At 38.0% G+C, this 24955-nt stretch overlaps 1 protein-coding gene across 1 annotated transcript in view; it reads left to right on the forward strand.

Moving 5' to 3' along the window:
• Window positions 1–24955, forward strand: part of LOC122815075 — a 3014144-nt gene that overhangs the window by 1449918 nt on the left and 1539271 nt on the right. The window contains exons 75-76 of the mRNA XM_044087319.1: window positions 12328–12408; window positions 12502–12552. Of these exons, the coding sequence (XP_043943254.1) occupies window positions 12328–12408; window positions 12502–12552 (132 nt within the window). The remainder of the gene's footprint in view (window positions 1–12327; window positions 12409–12501; window positions 12553–24955) is intronic.

The following is a 24955-nucleotide window of genomic DNA, read 5'->3' on the forward strand; positions in this document are numbered from 1 at the left end:
TTACAGTATAGCCTTAATCATGTTTCACAGCACTTGCTATTCCACCCTTCAATCAAAGCCTGCTAATACAAAAAAAAGAGTTTCTTGATATGTGGAGAAATGTCTGATGTACAGTGTAAGTAGATGATGCACTAGTCAGCACATTTCACAAGTAACACTGCATGCATCAGGAATGATCTTTGTGACTTTGCACTGTCATGTAGTGAATGTCATGGCACTTAGTTGTGGAATAGACGCTGCTTCTTTGCCTACGCTGTACTATATTATGCACAAGACCACTGGAGGCTTGCAGTGCTGCTGTCATCAACTGACATAGGTAGAAGAAACAATACAGATAACTGTACTGCCACTGTCAGTAACAGTACAGAGAGCTGCACTGCCACTGTCAGTAACAATACAGGGAGCTGCACTGCCATTGTCAGTAACAGTACAGAGAGCTGCATTGCCACCGTCAGTAACAGTACAGGGAGCTGCACTGCCACTGTCAGTAACAGTACAGAGATCTGCATTGCCACCATCAGTAATAGTACAGACAGCTGCACTGCCACCATCAGTAACAGTACAGAGAGCTGCACTGCCACCATCAGTAACAGTACAGACAGCTGCACTGCCACCGTCAGTATCAGTACAGAGAGTTGCACTGCCACTGTCAGTGACAATATAGACAGCTGCACTGCCACCATCAGTAACAGTACAGAGAGCTGCACTGCCACCATCAGTAACAGTACAGACAGCTAAACTGCTACCATCAGTAACAGTACAGAGAGCTGCACTGCCACCATCAGTAACAGTACAGACAGCTGCACTGCCACCATCAGTAACAGTACAGCGAGCTGCACTACCACTGTCAGTAAGTGACTGTGACTGGGCCACACCAGACTAAAGCATGACCATACTGTGAAGAATGCAGTAAGTGGGAAACATCCTGCATGTAGTAGAAGGGTCAAACTAAGGACGCTCTCAGACTTTTCTAGGCAATTGAAGCAAACTTTGAGCAGGTTAAACACTTACTCATTGACCATTCATGTCTGGGACAGGTCAGTGTTAAAGTCCTCCTCAGCAGCTCCCTGAGGGTTATGAACTGGTTTCATTAGCCAGGGTTTAAGTGGTAGCATGCATAACCTGAAAAACAAAAGAAGGAAAGAACAAATAACAAAAGGGGGGTGATCACTCAGTACTTAAAATACCACCCTACAAATACAGAAATGACCAAGGTTAGAAACAGTATTAATAGATTGTACTTACCCACTAGGTGACCATAAAGACTCCTACTAAGCAGGAAGAGGTGGTACAGTGAACTTATGTGTCAAATGCTAAAAATGTAGTATCATCACATTTGGTAGACAACCCTTCCTCTCATTATATTGTCTAGAAAACACACTTCTGCAAAATAAAAATGTAGCTAGGGACCAAGGTACTTGAGCTGATAGTTCTTTCGCTTTCCACCATCAGATAACAACAATTAACAGTATTAATAGATTGTATTGGGGTTTGTGTGCACTGACAGAGTGCTGGGCCAACATGTTCATAGATTATATATTCACAGATATACCAAAGCCAATGAGTCTCTGGACCATTTTAGCCTTGCTGGTACCAGCCTTCAAGGAACACCTCTTTCCTCCAGGATGGCCATATCTGTCAATCCTGGAGTAAATGTGTGAATACCCTTCCAGTTATCTAGTTTGTATTTAAAGGAAGACAATAAATCACATTGCATAACATGCAGGAGAAGTTTTTTCAAGACTTTTGTGTGGGACTGGGCTATAAATCTATCCTTCCATTGTGTTTTGGTCTGTTAGTGAAGATTTAAGTCCCTACTTCTAATATTGATGGAGACATTTGACTTGTGGACAAAAAGGAGGTCCTGGGTCTTTAATAGAGTGGTAAGTGAGACATAGATCTCCCCTCAGAAATGTATAAGACATTGAATAAAGGCGTAGACCTTACAGCCTCTCTTAGTATCTCAGGGACTTTAGGCTTGTGATGTTTTAGGTAGAAAACTTTGGGGTCTTTCAAACAGTTTGATATGTTTAGCGAGATACAGCCCAAAGTGGGCATTGCACTTAATAACTGGCCTGATCAATGCTGAGTATAAAGGAGTTATTACTTCTTTCAACCGTAAGAGTGTTCCTTTGGCAATTAGTTGGACTAAATAAAAGGAATTCCTGAGAATTGTTGTTATCTGATGGTGGAAAGCGAAAGAACTATCAGCTCAAGTACCTTGGTCCCTAACTACATTTTTATTTTGCAGAAGTGTGTTTTCTAGACAATATAATGAGAGGAAGGGTTGTCTACCAAATGTGATGATACTACATTTTTAGCATTTAGTTTGAACCCATTTTCAGTACACCAGGAGTTTACCAGGGTGAGTACATTCTGGTGTGCCGGGGTGGGGGGGGGGGTTACAGAGCACCTTAACCATAACCCTCAATTTGGAATTGTCTTTAAGCTTTGTTAGTCAGAGGTCTGGGTTTTCATACTTTAGTGTCTGCAACTTTCACTCTGTGGGTTCTATCTTTCAGTCAGTTTTATGCATTGATTTTTAAAGCATTTAGCTTTTATATGATTTCAGCATGGGTAATGGTATCAAAAGCCTTAGTTAAGTCAAGATACACAACATGCACTCAATGGCTACCATCCACAGTCTTTGAAACCTTTTTGAAAAAATGTACCAGATCAAATAGATAGGAGCTACCCTTCACAAAACCAAACTGTTGTGGGGTCAACTCTATCAAGATTCTTGATATCAGAGCTTAGGAGGTCAGTAATAATATGTTTCATGACTTTACAGATGAAGCTTGTAAGACTGATGAGTCTGTAAATTACCCAGTTGTACCTCCATGCATCATGTAGTACCTGGCAATTGATAGAATGGTAGCACTTCCTGTCCTCGGTGCTGTCCCTCTGTGGCTCATATATGACCCGATTAATAACAACATGGATGCAATCTATCTCACCAAGCACCTCAGGAAAGTGTGTCATTAAAGCATGCATTATACTGCATCACAAGGAAAGTTGACACTGGGAAAAAGATATACTGAGCCACATGTGCTAAGAGTATGTCGAGGAACTACTTAAGTATCCCTGAGGAAGAATCCTGTGAGACACCCAGTGTGTCCCCATTTTATCTCTGGAAGGTCCCTATGGCAAGCATAGTGAGGACTATACATACCATGGTATCCACACATATGGAAAAACCACACATTTCCCCAGTCCATATCTATGAGATATACAAAGTCACCAAAGTCCATGCTATGTCCATGTCCCTCTAAATGTGTTCAGGATTTCCTGATTAGCAAAATTCAGATGGGTTAGTCTTGACCTATATCTATGTCTTCACTGCCAGCAGGTTTCTCTGGGTGCACATAGTTTTGGCTCCACTGAGGTGAGCACCTCAGAATGACAGTCGGCTAAAATGGTGGCAAATGCAAGCACCTTCATGGATTGTAAAGTGAATAGAAAAGATTTGACTTCACTTTACATGAACCTTATGCACATGGGGTATTTGTGATCAAAAAGGGACTAGGAATCACACAAAGTCAGGAAGTGATCCTTCTTTGCATAATATAGTCATAGATTTTTCACAGATTTTACATTTGCAGTTCATTATTACATAATTTGCATAAGACTTTCTCAAACTGGTTCAAACAGCTGTGCCTAGGAGCAGCTACAGTCTCTGATTCAGGCCTTAGCTGCACTTAGGAGAGTCCATACAAATACCCAGTGTGCTTATGTATAGTCACTATGAATACAGCCTATTATCTATGAAATTTGTAACTTCTCAGAGATTTACAACCACGTTAAAACTTGATAGACTATCATGTTCTCCACTAGATCCTTCAAAAGTGGTTTGTACCATTTTCTGCCTCTGTATCTCCATACAGTAAAAAAAATAAATAAGTAATAAAAAATAAGAGCATGAAACTATACTAGACTCTATATCTTTTTGCTCGAACATCAACATCAGGGCACTTTAAACTATCTTTAATAAAATATAGTCTTTCATTTTCTTTGCAGAATTAAGACAATATCACAAAATTTCAATGACGTTCATTTATTTATTTCCTAAGATATCCATGATGGTGCAACTGAGTCAATGACCATTTTGAGTGGAAGCCTGCAGGGAAACTTAACAAGAAGGATATAATACAAATTGACTATAGTAGAAGTTGAAGTAAAATATGGTATTTGAGAGACATTTGTCAATACATTTCTCAAGTCATTAGACAAGACACTTTACAGATTATGTAGGAGATGTACATTGGTTATAAAGTCACTTATATTTGATAATCATCCATAAATTCTGGGGAACTAGGCAGCCATCTCGGAGACTATTTGTCCAGGGTGCTTTTTTGCCCTTTACTTATTTAGTTAGTTAGTTAGTTAGTTAGTTGGTTAGTTTGTTTATTTGTTGTTTGTTTATTTTCTAAGTAAAGAGAATCACCTTTATCTTTATAAAATAAATAAAGTAAGTAAGTAAATAAATAAATAAAAGGTAGAAAAGGATCCCTGGCCAACTGAGGTCCAACTGGTAAGCTTCCAGTTTTCTATTCCTGTTGTAAACAGCAAGGAATAGAAATCTACATAAATAGCAGGCCACCTGACCAATCAATTTGTGTAGCATTCACTGTTTGCTCTAACATGACAAGGAGCAGAAAGTCCATGGATTTTGAAATAGAAGAAGTGGGTAATGACTGTGAAGTATAAGGCAAGTTTTTTTTTTTTTTTTTTTTTTTTTTGATACTGGGAGGCAACCACATGTATTGAATAGTGGGTCCATCTAAAGGACATTTTGAATACCTGCTGGCAGTTCCTAATTTCATCCTAGAAACTGTCTCTGATTTTGTTGAATATCACTGCTATTGCTTCATAGTTCTCACCTGTCTCTTTTGGAAAACCAGTAAGGATTACAGTCAGTCAATAATGTTTAACATTAGAGTTTTATACTCATTACTGTTCGAAAAATGTTGATTTGGGTGAATTATGGTAATACATTTTCCCTGAATTTTGGGCTTTTATCCCCCTCCATTATTAAGTTGAAAGCTATGAATTTGAGAGAGACTGCATCACATGTTTCATTTGTTCGTCATATTTGTCTATAGAACAAACCTTTATAGGAAACTATTTTAACTCTAAAAGTTTAGCATTTTCATTCTACATCTCTACAGAACTTTATCAAAAAGAGGGTTGGTTCTATCAGCATTTTGTTCTTAAGAGTTCTATACTGTGGTATGTGGTATCTGATCATCATAAAATGTGTGTTTGTCTGGTCAATCATAGGTAGTTGCTGTCACTAAATACATTTGGGTTTCTATGAATGCTATTCAAAGCTGTTTATTCTATCTACCCTCCAAATATGTAAGAGTAATATTTAACATTTGTCCCAGATTGTAGGCCTTTGTTTCCAAATATCTTGTCTTTCTTCCTGATTGTGAGAGAACATTTTTAGAAGAGCGGGACATCAGTCAAGTTAGCTAGAATTGCTGGAAGTATCTGATGGAAAATTACTAACCTTGCTTTTCAGGATTCCTATGATTTGTGTGATGTGACTTGGAATATTTCAATGTTTGGTGCAAGGTTGAAATTATTGCTTGGCTATCATTTTTTAAGACAGAAATTGTACACAGAAGTGGCTATAACCACTGTGTAGTGCTAAGAGCTGTCTGCAGATGAAAGTAACTGAGCCCCTTGTCATTTTCTCAGTTTAAACAGTTACTTGTCTGGTTTTACAAGAGTAGTGTGCATTTGTGTGTAAGATTAATTACATTTTTATTGTGACAGTTATTTATTTTTACTAGAATCTAATGTCTGAGGTGTACACAGTAACATGGTTATAACTGATGGATACAGAGGCCATCTATAGAAACAAGTGACTTACTCCTGGTCTTTGATCACTGTTAAAGGGTAGTCACTGATCTGTTGTGACAAGAGTAGTCACAAACAATATATTTGCTAAAATCAGTGTAAAAGCAGCTAATGCTTTTGCATGTTTGCATGTGTGGATACGTGTGGGGTTGCAGTATATTTAAGAGTAAAACATTAGCCATTTCTTTCACTTTCCATGAGAAACCAATAGCACTGCACATGATAAGAGGCTATATTTTGTGATCACTGCTGCTACTGTTGATAAACCCCCTAAAGATGTTTCTGATAGTTTTAACCAATTCTTTACTGAGACAATTCAAGCCCTAGCTAGCCAACTACCTCCTAGCTCCCCTGGTCCTGAAAGTAGCACCCCTAGAAACCTACTCGCGTTCAGCTTCCAACCAGTCACCACTTCACTTATCCGTACCTTGATCAAAAAATTAAAACCCACTACACTTTCAGCTGATCAACTCCCTGCCGAGTACCTACAAAAATCAGCTGATGCTATTGCTTACCCTGTCTCAATACTAATCAATCGAACCATAGTAGAAGCTAAAATTCCCACCATCTGGAAAATATCCTATGTAATCCCACTTCACAAAGGAGGCAGCTCTACTGAATTCTCCAATTATAGGCCAATAGCTATACTCTCTCCACTTGCAAAGATTATGGAAAAATGTATTCATAGACAACTCATGCACCACCTAATCCAGAATCACCTTATGGCAGACACTCAGCATGGCTTCCGTCCTCATCACAGCACTACTTCAGCCCTCCTAGCCTTTACTAACACCATAAACCATAATCGCAACAATAATTATATATCCTCAGCCCTCTTTTTGGATCTTTCCAAGGCATTCAATATGGTTGATCACCAACTTTTAATCCACACCCTGCAAACATTCTGTCTAGATACTGGAGCCCTCCAATGGTTTCAATCCTACCTGAATGGTCGACAGCAGGCTGTCCTCTGGCAGAACAAACTCTCTAACCTTCTACCTAACACCCTTGGAGTACCACAAGGCTCTATACTAGGGCCCTTGCTGTTCTCCATCTTCATTAACGACCTTTATCCCAAAAGTCAGCTGTATCCAATATGCTGATGACTCTACTCTGATTTGCTCAGCCACATCTCCAGTAGAGTTATGGTCAGCTACCCAGACCACCTTTAATACAGTAGAAAACTGGCTTTATGAACATCATCTGATCCTAAATCCAAAAAAAACTAAAATGCTGTTATTTTCACCAACACGTAGGTCTACCACTTTCACCTTTACCATAAAATCAAATGATGGCACGCCTGACCCATCTACAAAACTATTAGGTGGCATCATAGACAATAATCTAAAATTTGACCTACATGTTAACCAAACTATCAAAACCATCAATAAAAAACTAGGGTCACTTTACAGAATAAAAGCCTTCCTAACCCCTCCAGCTGAAATTGCCATAGTTCGCTCTCATCTTCTTTCAACCCTTCTGTATGCATCCCATCTACTCTCGAATTTAAACAAGACTGTCCTTAACAAACTCTCAATTTGCTACAACCACATTGCCAGGTTTGCCACTGGGCTGCCTTTTAGGACACATCATTGCATCAATCTAAATCAGCTTGGGTGGCTTGAACTACCCAGCCTAATCCAGTATAACCAACTGATTATGGCCTATAAAATCCTCTATAATCCGGACAATACTCCTGCACTTAAAAATATTATCACCCCCTATAACAATCGTAGACCGCTTTGATCCTCTAACAAACCACTAATTCAGACTAGCAAAATTAATAACATAGCCGGTGATTCTCTCTTTGCAAACTCTGTAAGTAGAACCCGGAACTCTCTTCCAGCTGATATTACCTTACTTTCCACCTTAGGTAAATTTAAAACTAGACTAAAACAACATTTGTCACTTAACTGGCTATGACAATGTATCAAGCCTGGCTAACTCTCTCTAGAATGTGTAAAAATCAGTTAACCAGTTTACTGTGTAATTTAATTTAATCCTGACTTGTGCTCAGGATTAACTGTAACCTGTGGAACTTGTTTAACTTGCTTACTAATGTAATCTCTGTAAATAGTCTGTTTGTAATATGTAATGCTGGTATTATGTAATGCTGTATCTGCTTACCCTTGGAGCTTTTCTCCCCAGAACTCCGCTGAAAATGGACATGCATCCAGTCGGACTATCCCAGTCAACAAATGTAAAATAAAATAAATAAATAAATAAAATCTGTCAGGAGCAGGATGTGTGTAAAAGTAACCAAGCATTAATGATGTGGGGGAGTGAGTAATTTTGCCATTTCCTAGGTTCATAGGTGTGTACTAGGCTAATGGCCCTTGAGCCTATATAAGCCTAGCCCAAGAAGATTCCCTGGCATCATGCCGCCCAAAGTTAGTTCCCAGTGCCCCTGTCAGGCAAGGCCACTGAAGTAATCCCTGGGGTGAACTTCCTATTGCCCATCCACTCGTCAAAATTTCTCTTAAAGTGGGCCAGTGAAGTGCTCTGCTTGACATGAATGGGAAGTTTGTTCCAGAGTATGGGAAGTCTCTGAGTTAGGAACCTGTCCCTCCAGCATGTTCTGTTTATTGTGGTAATGAGGTTTATGTCCATTGAGCATTGAGGGATTGGGATTTCTTTAGGTGAAGCACATCTAGCAGCTCTGGGTCAGACATGGTTTTGTAGGTCAAGCAGAGATCGACTCTAAGTAGGCGATAAGAGAGAGAGTATAGCTGGAGTTTTTTGAGTCTGTCCATATAGGGCATGTGTCTAAGCCCTAAGATCCTCGTAGTGGAGTATTTGTGTGGCCTTTCCAGTTGTTGTAGTTGTCTAGTGAGATACATACCAATTGAGCCATTGTATTCTATAATAGGTCTAATGGGTTTATATCACATGATCGAAACATGAAAACAGCAAACACCATAACATCGAACTTCAAACCCCAAAAGCGTAAAACTCCGAAAGCTGAGAACAGTGATTTTTTCCCCTGGGAAAAAAAAATCACTGTTCCAGCACAAAACATGAAATACACAAGCACTACAAACCATTTCTAATACCCCACAACATGGAGGGCTATGCCCCCCACACCCCCCTACTTAAATATACCAACTCTGAGATCACACCACAGTGGAGGAAATAGCGATACACCTGGTCTAATGAGGGATAAGTAGAGAGGGATTATGACCTCTTTCCTCCTGGATGAGAAACCTTTTGTAATGAGATGTGCCACATAGAAGGACTTTCTGACTACAGTGGCAATGTGGTTATCAAAGGAAAGGTTGCTCTCAACCTGTGTCCCCAGGTCTCTTATCACACCTTCTGTGTTTAGTGAACTACAGCCTATGTGGCAGTTCATGGGCACCAAATATTTCCCAATGGGAATGACAATGGACTTTTTGGCATTGAGATTAAATCCATGGTTCTGGCACCAGTCATTGGTGTCAGTGAGGCCTTTTTGTAGAATGTCTACATCAGTTGGAGAATCAATAATGGCTCTCAGTTTGCAATCATCTGTGAACGTGGTCATCCAGAGTCCCTTTGTGTTGGCTTGAACTTCAGAGAAATAGATGCCAAACAGAAGAGGACCTAGTATTGATCCCTGTGGGACACCACTTGTAACTGGTCGGTAGTCAGATTTGGAGTCCGCTACTTTCACAGTATGGGTTCTATGACATAGGGGTTTATGCCTAGTTTAATGGGTCTATCTATAATTCCTGAATGAGGGATGGTGTCAAAGGCCTTGGCAAGATCTAGGTAGGCTGTGTGAACTACCTTGCCCTCATTCACAGCACTGGTGACAAACTCGAAGAAGTCAACCAGGTTGAGCAGGCATGATCTACGCTTCACAAATCAAAACTCCATGGAGTCTAGAGTTTGGAGATTTCCTATGTCCTTATTTATTAGCTGCATGATGTTGTGCTCCATAGCCTTACATACCAGACTTATCAGGCTAATGGAGCGGTAGTTCCCAGGGTCTGTATTGGGTCCCCCTTTGTGGAGTGGGATGACCATAGCAGTGTGCCATTTGGTAGGAACAAAGCCTGAAATGAGGCTGTGATTGAAGAGGGTACTCAGGTGTGGTGCCAGTTCACTTTGTAATTCACATAGAACACAGCCAGGGATATTATCAGGTCCCATGGAAGCTGTATTCTTGGGTGTGGACAGTGTGGTTTTTACCTGTGTAGCTGTGATAATAGGGACTTGGCATTCCTCAGGTATTGTGATAGACCCTTTAGGGAGTGATAAGGGGGTAAAGTTCGCACTGAACCTGTCAGCCAATATGTTGGCAATATCAGTTGGTTCTGTATATGTATTGCCATTGTGCTGTAACTCAGAGCAGATCTGAGTATTGCCATGTAGATTCTTGACATAACTATAGAATGCCTTGTGGTCGTCTTTAGAATCTGCAGTGATTTTGTTTTCATAGCTAGCTTTAGAGGATTTGATGATGGATCTCAGTTTTTTGCTGAGGCTGACAAGGGAGTTTTTCCAGTCTTGGGACTTCACCCTTTTCTGTAACAGTTTTTTCCTTCTGTTGTGGAGTTTGTTTAAGGTGGGGAACCACCAGATTGGCTTCCACTTTTTAGAGGAGAGTGTTGTGGTTCTGTTTGGTATGGCCCGTTCCATGCACTTGTGTATGTGCTTATACCGTGCATTGTTGTATGATTCAGTCATGCACCCATTTTCCATTTGCATTGGTGTCGTGAAGTTAGCCACCTCTGTTTTTAGAAGTCCAAAATTGGCTGCATAGTTTTGGTTGAGTTCTTGGCTGTGACTGCTTCTGTATGGATTCTGCATGCCCTCCATGTGTCTGTATAGGTGTATTCAAGTATGCTGGCTTCCAGGAGGGCACTGTACTAAATGTGAAATAAATCATCAATTAAGCTGTGAGTCTAGGGGCCACTAGACCCTCAGAAGCCATTGGGTTGTAGATGCTCTGAAGCACATCTTGGAACTTTTTTCCAACGCTTTGATTCAGTTATGGCCTGAGCAAAAAACACGAGCAAATAAATGCAGTCTTATGTTTTCTTCCAAGGAAGAAATAAGTTGTGCCTGACAAAGTAACAGTTCAAAGTAAAGTGGGTTTTGAGGATACATACATCACTTCATGTGACAGTACCTGCCTCTCTGCCCCTGCAAAAAAAAAAAAAAAAAAAAGATTCTGTGTATCCCTCTGGTGTTAGATTGAGGTGAAGGCACAAATTCTCACAGTCATATTTCAAATTGCTATTGTCAAACATATATACAGCATGCTTCTCCACCCATATCCTCAAAAGACAGCAACATTTTGTGCACCACTCTGCTATCAGATTGGTATGAAGCTCTTAGAACAAGTAGAATACACCAACATTGTTCAAATTGTTGCTGTTAGATGTAGATAATCTCATTTTCCTTACTCTATCCCCATAAAAAAATAACCACCAGTATATATGTCTGATGTTTGAGTGTGAAAAAAGTGAAAATAATAGCAAATATACTAATGTACTCCACCTCGCTGCTTCTATCGGACAGAAGAAGTAATATTTAGTTATTCATTCATTCATTCATTCATTCATTTATTATGTATGTGTTGACTGGGGTAAGGCACTGATTCAAGTGGGCTATTTTCAAGACAGCTACATTAATGGAAGATGTGTATATAGGTATACTTAATTACTGCAGCAGCTTCAGACAAGGCTGCTTTTAATAATTTCACTGTTACAGGTACTACAAGCACTAAAACAGACTCAAACAAGAAATGTCTTGCATTATGTTTGGGAAATATTCACAATGCAACAAAATACCATACCTGCAAATATATACGCTGGTAAATGTTGATAAGCTCAGCAACAGTCATCAAATGATCTTTAAATATAATTATTAGTATTCATTAAGTGACATTTAGATGTGCACATTAATATTCATCAAACAATGTTACTGTTTTTTATATTTGTTGGTTGTGCATTTAGATGTTTTATACAACTGCATACTGTCCTGCTCAAGCAATGCATTGCTTGTGCATGCTCAGAGACATTAATGTTGTATATTTAAATAGCATTAATGTAGTTGAGTATCAAGGTCTGTTCAAATTTTAATGTGGTAATCTTGTGCTGGGAATAGTGCAGGCCAGGGAAGGTCCGAAATGCAGAACAAAAATGTCATTACAGAAACCAGATGAGCATATAATTTGTCTTTGTCCAAACAGTCCTGTGTTCTTGGGAATTTATAATACGTAAACTATACCACACATTCATAATAAAGTTTAAAGCAACAATACCTGCAAACAAAAATATTACATAATTATTTGGATCTTTCTTTTAAAGCTTTTTCTATATGGGTGGATATTGTAGACTTGACAACCTGGGCATTTGTTTGTTTGAGTTAAAAATAATGCATTTATTTCACGTAGAAGAAATTAATTTGCAGCAGATAGCACCCACCAAATAAGCTATTCAAAGAATCATTTTAATTGTTTTTTATTTTCAGGAAGGAGATGAACTTCCTGAAGATTCTGGAATGAAGACTTTGATTAGAGTTCGAAGAATGGACGCAGGGCAGGAGGCTATGGTAAAAGCTATTAATTTTTAAATAACATATTATGTTTCATCTTTCAGTACCTACATGTTAATATTCATTTAACTTATGTTTCTGTATGTTTAGATGCCAGGTGCTTTGGGAAAAAAGAAGATAGCCCAGTATGACTATGATGCAGTAAGTTGTTTTGTGATTCTTGATTTTAGGTGAATGCAAAACTATACCCGTCCATACTGAAACGTTAGATAATTTGTGAAGTATTTTTTAAATGACAGAAATGCATTTCATTCAACAGAGGACCAAACAGATTATATGCTGTATGCATATACTTATGACAAAAACTATTGCTAGGAACAGGAGTGGAATTATGAATGTCATAACAGCAAATGAGAAAATGAATGGTACTGTAATGCTGACAGCCAGGATGGGGGGGGGGTTCTATCAAGCAGACTGACTCAGTAACATTATGGCCTATAATATAGATTTATTTTCCTCAATGCAATTATTATCTTTGTATATGCAATAATAGCCAAACATAAGTCTCCCCTAAGAAGTCTGTATGATACTGAATATAGTGACAGAGACTAGTTAGAAACCTCTGAGGTCTCTCCAATTGCTGCAGGTGCTTTGAATGGTACATGCCAAAAGGGGCATTATATTCAATCATGGGCCTGATTAGTGACAAATATAGAGGGGGTTATAACCTCTTTTGCTCTAGAGGCGATGCCTTTGCCAATCAAGTGTGTTACATAGAAAGCCTTCCTTACTTCAGTAGACACATGGTGGTCGAAATTAAGGTGACAGTCTACTTGTGATCCCCGTTACCTTACCACTTCATTAGTACATAGAGTATTATTGTTAATTTGATAGTGTGAAGGGACATTGTTTTTACCAAAGAGAATGATGATGCATTTCTTTGCGTTCAGTTTGAGACCATGACTAAGACTCCAGTTGTTTGTCTGTGTAAGACCCTCCTAAAGTATACTGACATCATTTGAAGATTCAATAATTGCACCCAGTTTGCAGTTGTCAGCAAACCTGGTCAGCCATAGCCCCTTAGTCTTGGCCTAAATGTCTGAGAGGTATATACCAAGCAGTAGGGTGTTCAGCACTGACTCTTGTGGCACCCCACTGATGATAGGTCTGCTGGTTGATATGGAGTCATCCACTTTGATAGTGTGCGACACTTGAGCCAGATGGTAAACCGTCTTACAAAAATAGGGTTTATGTTCGGTTTGCTAAGTTTATTGGTAATGCCTGCTTTTGGGATTGTGTCAAAGGACTTGCCAAGTCAGGGTATGCTGTGTGCACAGACTTGCACTCATCAATGGCTCTGGTCACATTTTCAAAGAAATTCACCAAGTTTAACAGGCAGGATCTGCTCTTGACAAAGCCAAATTGGGTCAGATCCAAGGTTTGGAAGTCTTCTATGTCTTTATTTATGAAGTCCATGATGATACGTTCCATGGCTTAAATGTATATCTTTAATCGGGTCTATATTATATTCCCAAAAGCCAACAATGTCGAATCTGGCATTGTCGACATGAAAATATCGAACACTCAGAATCTCGAGCATGTAACGGAAATCTCCGTAAGGGGAGATTTCCGTTTACTGCAATGTAGTGCAGTCTCGGAGTTGGTATATTAAAATTGGGAAGGGGTGTAGGGGGGTGCAGGGAGCTTCCCCCCCTGCTTAAACCCATTAGGGTACTTTTTTTTTTTGTCTTTTTATAAGGTCGATGTTTGAAGACATCGGCCATATGTTGTTCGATGTTTTCAACCATCGATCTTATAATATAGACCCCTTTAATCAAACAATGTACTGAGTGTTAGATATAGGTTCATAGGTTAGTAGTAGGCTAACTGCCCTTGTGGGCCTTTTTAAGCCTAGACAATTACCCCATGTGAGAATCAAATACTGCACCTTGTGTTTGTAAGGTAAACACCTTAACCATTATGCCAAGCTCTCAACCCTTACTGCAAGGGTTTCTCTAATGTCAAGCAAGTGCACAAACACGCTCACACACCTAGTTGACTTCTGTGAGAATAGATCCCCTACCTATCTAAGCAGACAGACTACAGAACTCAGTAATTAACAGAAGCACCATAGCACAAGTCTCAGAGCCTTTTTGTTAGGAACCTGTGCAGTTTTTCAAGTTGTTTTCTTGTGTCTAGAGAGATACAGGCAAAAGGGTACATTATAAGTTCATAGGTAATTACTAAACTATTCATCTGTGAGGATCTTAAGAAGCCTTGCCTTAAATCCCCATAATAATTTAAAATCTTTATATTGTGCACAGGAATAACCTAGAGATGGGTCAAACATTTACATGTTTCCCCTATCCTTGAGGGGCAGGGGTGAATTTACAGTTACTTTTCTATTCATCCAAATTATGTTTGAATAGAGTAAGAGTAGTACTTTGTTTTATGTGTTTTGTTTTATTATACATATAAGTGGTATTCTGTGTGATATATACTTATCCATCCAACGTGTTCTATTTATTTTGTAAAACTGATTAAGATCTCTTAAACAGGTATTTATTGGACATGAATGGGTATGACAGAATAGGATCTGTTGAAGCTCTACACAAAAGCCAGAGATCACCTCTCAGTATCCTGTATGATACTGAGAAAAGGGACAAGATTTTGAGATGGTCTACATACTTGTTTATTATACCATGACCCCCCCCAAAACGTGCATGCTGATTGGCCAGCATGCACATTGTAAATCGAGTTATACTAATGGAAAAAGGTCCGGTCGCCCGGACTTTTTTCCATTAGTATAACTCTACTGTCTTGCTATGTTAAATGGGTTTAACATAGCGAGACAGCTTTAAAATAAGCAACGGAGATCTCCGTTGCTTATTTTAACGCTGTCTCGCTATGCTAAAACCAATTAACATAGCGAGACAGGTTTTAAAAAAAAAGCAACGGAGAAAGCAAGATCTCTGTTGCTTTTTTTACTGTTTCGCTATGTTAAATGGGTTTAACATAGCGAGACAGTTTTAAAATAAGCAACGGACATCTCCGTTGCTTATTTTAAACTGTCTCGCCATGTTAAACCCATTTAACATAGCGAAACATAAAAAAGCAACAGAGATCTTGCTTTCTCCATTGCTTTTGCCCACAGCTCTGATGTACTGCGCAGGTGTGCAGTACATCAGAACTGCCGCGGATGCCAGACATCTGCTGAAGGGCAGTAAACAGGCATTATACTATGCCATTATTTAAGAAAAGTAATAGTTTCTTTTCTTAAATAATGTCATGGTATAATAGCAATAACCCACTTCTGGGTGTGGGTAATGCTGTATTTACCCACGCCTGGCTTTGTTTGGTCCTCGGCGCCTCGGGACCAAACCACGCCAACCGTGGGTAAATCCAGCATTACCCACACCCAGTCGTGGGTTATTGCTATATTATTTCAGCCCTTGATTTTTTAGTGACAAAGTGTTGTGCTCATTCTAGTTATAAAAAGTGCTTAACCACATATATACTAAAAGGGTCATTATATTCACTGACCGGGCTAATAAGTGGCAAGTACAATGGATTTACTTATATACCTAGAGTGGATTATATTCTATGGTGCGCTTAACCAGTACAGAGTACAGCAAAGCAATAACTTCCTTGGTACTGAATGAGATACACTTTGTGATTAATTGTGAGATATGTAAGGATTTTTCCAACCACAGCTGTGACTTTGTGAGTGAAGGAGAAGAGACATTAACCCAGGTACCAGATTTCCTAATCATAGACTCACAGGAGAGTGGGATGTCATTGATGTAGTAGGTAGTACAAATGTAGGTCTTTTCCAAAGGACTAAAAACACCTTGGTAGTTGAAGATAATTATTATTTTGAAAAGTGCTGACGTTTATCTTCAGCTACTTTTGTACATTGGTTTTATGCCGTTGAGAAGCCAGTATGGACTTTTCTTTGTTTTTGTTCTTTTCCCAAGGGGAAGATACTGCATTTCTTAGCATTTAGTTTGAGTCATTTTTTAGTGCACAGCAAGTTAACAGGTTTATTCTCTTTTAAAGGTTATTAATACCTTTAGTTGACTTAACTACTACAACCAACATACCCCTCAACCTCATAGAACAAGAAATGTGGACAAAGTCAAAAATAATAGGGGTATAATGGACCAAAATAGGGAGATTTTGAGCATGGCTCTTATAAATGTATACATTTGCTAGAATAACTGATTTTGTGTTAGTGTGCATTTTCTGAAGGATATGAAATCTGAAACTCAAATGCCTATCATTATTTAATGACTTCAGTCCTCTGCAATTTGCCCGAACCCCCACATTCTAAGAGGAGTAGACACAAAAATGAGGTAAAAATCTGGACATTCTGTGAAAATGTGGACAACTGAGAGGTATGACAACCAAATTACAACCATCAGCAGCAAACATAGTCAGAAAGAGATCCTTGCTGTCAGTGTTTAGGTCAAAGAAATAAATGCTAAAAAGGAGGGGGCCTGGTACAGAACATGGGGAATGCTATTGATCACCTGTTCCCTCACTAAGGAGGCATAACCAACCCTGAAAACATGTTATTCAGCCAGTTAACAATGCATTTTATCTCATAGAGATCAATGCTTAAGGCCATAAGCTTCCTAACAGACTCATCATATGGGGTCTATATTAGAACATTGATGTATGAAAACATTGAATGTTCTAATACCGAACCCAAAACAACGAATGCTGAAAATAGCGAAGCTGCAGAACACCAAATTTTTTCCTAGGGAAAGAATTTGGTTGGCTGTTTCTGTGGCTTCACTATTTTCAGCACTGTGGTGGAAAGTTACGGGTCAGGTTCAGGTAAGTGTGCAATTGTGCAGATGTTAGGGTTAGGGTGCGGGGGAGGTGGGTGTGCGATAGTGACAGACATTAGGGTTAGGGTGGGATAGGTGAGTTAGGGTTAGGGTGCGGGTCAGGTGAGTGTGCAGTAGTGACGGACCTTAGGGTTAGGGTTTGGGTTAAGGCAAGTGGATAGATAGTAGTGTATGCACAGTTTAGTGTAGGGTCAGATGTAGGATTTTAAGTGTATGTGTGTGGATTGCTGTTTTTTTGGTGTGCTTGTGTTGTGTGTGTATTTCCTGGAACAGCAATTTTAGAAGTTCAAACATATGGTGTTCGAACTTCTGCCATTTTGTCGAAGTGATATAGACCCATTATATGGTATGGTTTCAAATGGTTTTTCTACATCCAAATAGTCAGCACGACATTTTCAAAAATGCACATAAGATTTTGTGGGTACACCCTTAAGAAATTTGAACTGCTGCAGCTCAATCCTGATCAAATTTTTAATATCTTGGTTTATGAGAACAGTGATAATGCATTCCATGACTTTGCAAACAACAGTAGTAAGGCTAATATGTCTGTGGTTTCCCAGGTCAGTGGTGGGGCCATGCTTATGGAGGGGCATCACAACCACAGTGTGCCAAGACTCAGGAACATACCCCATGGCAAGATTTAGGTTGAACAACTTATGGAGGTGACCAGCAACATTTGTTTGATACTGTTTATTACACAGTCTGCTATACTGTTGGAACCCATTAAAGAGGTGTTTTTGGTCTTGGAGAGTGCTTTGTTGATATGACCCTTTAAGATGATAGTTCTTTGAAGTGGGGTGGTAGTTTCTGGGGAGAAATGTGCAGCAAACTTGTTTTTTTTTTGGATGTTGACAATGCCATTATGATTTGAATGGGAGGCACCATTACAGATTAATTCAGAGCAGTGTTGTTAACTGCTCCTTATTTTCTAATGTTACTAAAGCCTTAGAAGCTAACCTGCTTTCATGGGATGATTTGCTGGTTTTAATACTTCCCTTCTGTTTCTTGGAGAGACATGTTATGTAATCTTTGTGATGTGAGGTTCTGGCCTTATACAGTAATCTAAGTATTTCTTTCTTCTATTATAAAATTTGTAATGTATTCTAGTCACATATAAATTTTGTTGTGAATTTGCCTTTTTCTTCTGGTACAGACTGCTCTGTAAATGGATTTATCTAAATGAGCATAAAGATCCCTAGCATAGGTGGCTGCATATCCCAAATTTACTGTGGTGTTACCATGGGTAATTTTAATATTTCATTGTACAGTTGTAAAAAGTTTGCTCTTATGAAGTTTTCAAAGAGGGTGATAGTTACCATGATGTCCTTAGGGTAAAGGTAACCAGTTTGTGGTCTGATGTAACTAATGGGGGGACAACCAAAGGCAGGGAACATGTCAGGGTCAAGTTTGTGGGAACTAGGTTCAGGATATTACCACCATGGGCTGATTTTAGATGGTTAGGTCCAGGGAATTCTCTTTAACTCAGAATCAGCATGAGAAGTTTAAGCAGTCCAGTGTCCAAATGGGTAGTTGAAGTCCTTGAGGATTAAAGTGTTAAATCTTATAGGGATATTTTCAAGGAATGTCCAAGGATTTCATGATCGTGTGGTGCCATAAGGGGATCAGTAACAGGCTATAAGTTGAAATTCTGAATTATCATGGACTATTAAAGTGCTGTGTATGAGTATGTCACTACCCTTATGGAGTTCAAGCACTCATTTTAACCTCTGAAACATTCCATCTACTTCACATCCTAACAGGATACTATAAACAAAAGTGCAGTCTTACTGCTGACCACTTTGAAAAATGTATAAAATTTTATTATATCTGAGGTAGAGCTAATAGCTTGGAATGCTCCAGTCAAAGGCAGATTTGTAAATTACAAATGCATGCTAGTTGCTTTCTGCCACATAAGTCATAAATATGAAAATGTGTGTAACTCATACCTCTCAGCTTCTTAAAACTACAACTTTAGACAAAGCCAAAAATGGAGGGGGATGGGGTAGAAATCCAAAATTATGGACAGATTTTAAAGATTTCCCTTAGTTTCCAGAATAACAGATTTTGAATTATCACTCATTTTCTGATGGATATGTAGTATGACATTGAAATGACTGTCATTATTTAATAACTGTAATCCTCACTGATTTACCAGAAAAACATAAGTATTATGAGAGATAATCACATATATGAAGCAAAAAAGATGGGCATTCTGTAAAATTCTGGACACTTGAGGGGTATGGTGCCACTGGTTTCCAAAGGGTTAGAGGTGCAACTTTCGCCATCCTTTATTGTGGCTGGTTTTTAGAAATCCACTATAAATATTATCCATTCTGTTCTATTTTAATAACATTTTATGCATACAGGTACTGGGAAATGGCCTAGTTCAAAGATATGGAATGGATGTTGATTTTTTGCCAGAAAACTGAAGCAATTTGTGACACTCAGTTCCCTACATAAAGATGAAGATGAAATCAAAATCATTACAACATACCAGTAGTTGAAATTAGACATGGCTGAAGATATGCTATAACCAGATATGCACAAAGCAGTATGGCACACTATTTCAAACCAAAGTGATTATAGTAAACATTTCCTGAACTACTTGTTTTTGAATGTTTTCATGACTTAACATCTTAGCATGTTCAAGAACATAAAATATCCCTGAGGTTTATCACAAGTACCTAAGACCTTTTCTTAGAAATCAAAATATTAGTTTTCATGTCATCTCTTCCATTCAGATATAAACAGATTGCGTGGCTAAGTGCCATGAAACAATCTTAATACTATGATCAGAAACAGACATGTTGCAGGTATACTTTTTGACAGGCAAATACAGAAACACAGAATTCCTTAATGCATTGTCCACAATCTCATGATTTAAAACTGTCCCCACATAAAATGGTCAGCTAGCACCCTTCTATCTCCATCACAATATACACTGAGATATTAACCTGCTGAACTACTCCCAAGTTTTATAGTTTTCTTAAACATATATCACACCACACCTCAGCTTATCATACCGGACATAGAGTCATCAGGCACCAGCCATGAGAAACAATCAATAACTTGACTGCTAAAGCTATTCTTAAAAACAAAAATAGAACATAACAGAAAAGCACAAATCACTGGTAATTGTGTAGCTAGGCAAATTGAGTCTGCACTAACAAAACTGAATAATGAGAAAGAGTCATGTTTCCCTGGAGAAACAATTAGATCTGTCTCTAAGACCACCAAAATTTGCAAGATTTTCATAATAATTTAACTATAAAGTTGTGCATATCAGAATCAGTGATATTGGACATGACTCTCCTGCAGACATGGAATGATATGGCTAAGATTGTGGATGCCTTTTCTTAGGCTGGTAAAGCCTTTGCAATTAGAGAGATCCTTCATTCATAGAGAGTGATACCGGCTTATGGAGAAGGAATATAAGCTTTAACAAAATGTTTTAGATTATGATATCACACTAGTATAATTCAGTACCTCTTTACTTGGGAGGAAATGTGTGTCATCCAAACATACTTTGCAAGGGGTGAGCTATACTCTCCTCAAAATTATTTGGGTAGTAAATCACTTCATTTCATTTCTCTGGGGCTATTTTATGCAGAAGCAAATTATACAATTTACTAGGTTGTGCGTCAGGGCTGGCAACTCGGCACGTAAAATCTACTGCCAATCATTAGCAGACAGGAGTTCCGCTGTGGCGACCCCTAACCGGGAAAAGCCGAAAGACACAACAACAACTAATGTTAAAAAATACGAACTTAATACAAACATCATTCTAGATACTGCAAACAATAAGAGATAGTATTCACATTTGCTTTGTAGTTAAATCCTTATTATGCAGCAGACTAGAAAAATACTATGCTATTAGTTTGGATAAAAAACAACACTAAAATGTAAACTCATTATTTGCAACAACTACTAATAATAATATCCTTTAGTTATTAGCAAAACATCTTCACAGGCATCTAGATGAACCAACTGATTTAAATTGTATGAATAATGTTCTAAATTATTTAGACACTTTATATTTAAACACTCAGATTCTAAAAAATGATTTTTTACTATTTCTTTTACACCAAACTTTATAGAGGGGTCAGACTTTGTAACAAAGGTAAGGTTGAACTAAAGGGCTTGACGCTCAGGCATCAATAACTAAAAGGAACTTAAGTATTAAACTCAGATTTTATAATGCATAAATATGATTGAGAAACAGATGTCACCCTAACAATACAAATTATAAAACTGTTTATTTTATGTGAAACAGATCTTAAGACAGACCTAGAAAAATAGAATGCTCCCATAGTTAAGATTTTTAAATCATTTAATTACAGATTATGATGCTGGTAAAACCCACTTTTTAAATTATACAAAATAATCAAACAATGTAAATATAAAATAAATTCAGTTTATGGGAAGTACATATTACAATCTGATGGCTAAAGTATAACTGGGAAAGATAATTTATTAATAATAAAATACCCAAGAAGAACAACATCATCATCATTTTGGGAATTATTTGCTTGGAAGTTTCTACACAAAGCCTTTCTCTCATAGAATTGAATTAATATTGGAGAAAGATATACAAAGCTACCAGAGAAGTAAAGCAATGATTAACACAGATTAGCAACATATATTTTATGAAAGTAAACTCATACAATAATTTTAAGAATTTTTGCAAGCATATAGTGAAATAATTTTAGTTTATCCAAACTAATAGCATTACTTAGAATATTCAATTTTCTCCAAGGTATGGTGATGCTGGAGTTAGTATGTCTATAGATATATGTAAGTATGGGGGAGGTGTGAGCTTGCCCTCTACATTGATGATGCAGGGAACTTGCCCCCTGCAAAAAAATAAGTTTAAAAGTGAAGAGTAACATACAAGATTTACTCTTCTCCTGAATTTTCTTTTATTTCTTTTCAGTGTGTCAAAACTCAACATTACAAGCACTGCCATTCCAATAGGGAGCCCTCTGTACTGATTTTTTTTTAGACTTTAGTGTCAATAGCAAGGAGAACTACCTCAACACATTTGGAAAAAAAAATAATTTACTCTGCTGTCTAAACAATTTTTAAATTTTCCTATTATTATGTACCAAAAAGAAATTATTACACTCAAAATGAAAACAAATAAAAATGCAATTCAGTATACATATTGGGTGAAATGGGTTTATGTTTAATCATCAAAAGTTAATTTCATCGAACCGCTTATGATTGAACACGAAACAGCGAATGTTCACGTAATCAAACGTTCACTTCAGTGAATGTGTTACACAGGGAATGTAGATAATTAGCTGGACCCCCTACACCTCCCCTAGCTCTCTCTCTCTTTATATATATATATATATATATATATATATATATATATATATATACACATATATATATGTATACTAACCTTGAGATGGCGCTATAGTGGGGAAAAGTGCAAATTTCCTGATGTTGGCAAGCTCCTTCATGCCCTTTTCCCCACTGTAGTGCTGTCTCAAAGTTATTACATTCCCTGTGTAACATATTCATTGAGCATGAACACTTGATTAACTGGATGTATGGTGTTTTGTATTCGATGATAGGAGGTTTGCAGAAGTGAATCTTTGATGATGAAACACAGACCTGGGTAAAATTAATGCAACTGTAATATTAGTCAAAACTAATATGAACTTTGATTATATGTGGGCTTTAGTGGATCAAATTGACTAAATGATATGTTCAGTAAACTAACTGCACTCTTTGCAAATAGTTAATTTAGCTTAATTTTATTTGTGTTGCTTTGCTATAATTGTTAATATTTTTGTAAAATGTTAATAAGAATAAAAAATAATTCTATGGTGCTATCGTAAAACAGGCTAGCAAACCCCAAGTAATATATATCCCTAAACATGAATAAATACTTACTCATATCTTACAATGCCTTACTCCTCTTTCATCACTCACTTCCTTACTTCAATCAATTTCTCTCCCCTGATTCTCTATCTAAGTACGCCATAACCATAGGCGCCGGAAGATGTTAAAGACTGTGTGTGTGTGTGTGGGGGGGGGGGGGGTTGACAAGGGCACTTAGTGAACAAAAAAGGGTAATTTTGTTATAACTATTTGCTACCACAACATAGGTTCACTTGGAGGACATTTTAAGCTTAGCCAATTCCCTTTTGGTGCTTGAATTAACATTTCCTGATTGGTCTTAGCTATCCCCATGACTGATAATTGTATATTAGCCCTAGTGACAAGAACTGTGATCATACCATCGATAATTTGAGGGGGCCATGTAAGGGATACAGCATTTAGGAACTGCCTCTATCCATTAGTGGCATGAGGGAAAATCCTGGAGTACATTTTCTATTACCCATCCTTAGATCCAAATTGCATTTGAATATGGATGGATGAGCTTTGCTTTATTTTTATGGATAGTCTGTTCTGGAACAGTGGTAGCCTCTGTGATATATATATCCATCTCACCACAATATTCAGTTTAGATTTCTGGACTGAGTATTTCTGATGCCATTTGACTTGCTGATGTTCAGTAAATCCATCTGTATTATGTCGGAGGATGCTTTATATGCCAGACATGTCACCTCTAAGCACTCTGTAGGATACTGAGTATAGTAATAAATCTTTGAGGTGGTCCATGCAAGACCTATTGTTTAGGACTTGTATCCTTTTAGTAAGGTATCTCTGAAGGTATTCCAATTGTTGGATGGGGCTGGACATATATATGCCAAAGTGGGCATTATACAAAATGATTGACATAATGAGAGCTTTGTAAAGGGGGACAACAACATCTCTAGATCTAGTCACAATCAATTTGTTTATAAGCTGTGCAATATAAAAAGGCTTTCTTATGACTCTGGGCACATGCTGATCAAAAGTTAGGTCACTCTACACACAAGTTCCCAAATGTCAAACAATTGGATCAGTTCTCAGAGAGCATTATCATGATTTTGACACCAGTTATTATTTAGGACAAACCTTCCTGTATGATGGTTAGGTCATTTGGGGATTCAATAACTTCTCCTAGCTTGCAGTCATCTCAAACTTAGCTGGCCAAAGCTATTTGGTATTTCCTTTTACTTTTGAGATGTATATGCCAAACAGAAAATGTCTCAGCACCGCACCCTGGGGGACTCCATTGGTGACTGGTTTCTTCCCCTGTTTTGATCTCCTGCATCCTGTGAGCCAAGTTGGCAATACAGCTGGTTATGTAAGTGTTTGCTCCTACATTATTCATCTTTTGTACAACAGCTGAGTAGGAAATTGTGTCAAAAGGCCTGGCCAGGTCAAAGTAATGGGATGTGAACTGTTTTATCTTCATCCATTGCTTTGGTAACAAGAGTAAAGCTTAAAATTTGTCCATGATTTTGAGTCTCACACTTTCCTCTGGGCTGTTTTCAAACACATTTTTAGGGCCATGCATACATGTATGCATTTCTTGATTCACCTTCCTGATTGTATGAAGTTATATTCCTTGCATAATACAGCACCAGTTGTTAGAATGTGTTTTAAATCTGTAGTTTTCAACAGTCTTCCTGTAAGCAATAAAGCAAAATGCATGCACCAATAATGACAAAACTTCTCTATTCAGAACATTTCCATGATAACAGTCTACTTCCACACACAATTACATTTTAAATTTATTGTTTGAACATTTTTCCAGTAGGCAATGAAGCAAAATGCATGCACCAATAATGACAAAACTGCCCTATTCAGAACATTTCCATGATAACAGTCTATTTCTACACACA

This window comes from Protopterus annectens, chromosome 11.part0, assembly GCF_019279795.1.
Source record: "Protopterus annectens isolate FY-2018-M chromosome 11.part0, PAN1.0, whole genome shotgun sequence".
In the NCBI taxonomy this organism is placed as follows: domain Eukaryota; kingdom Metazoa; phylum Chordata; order Ceratodontiformes; family Protopteridae; genus Protopterus; species Protopterus annectens.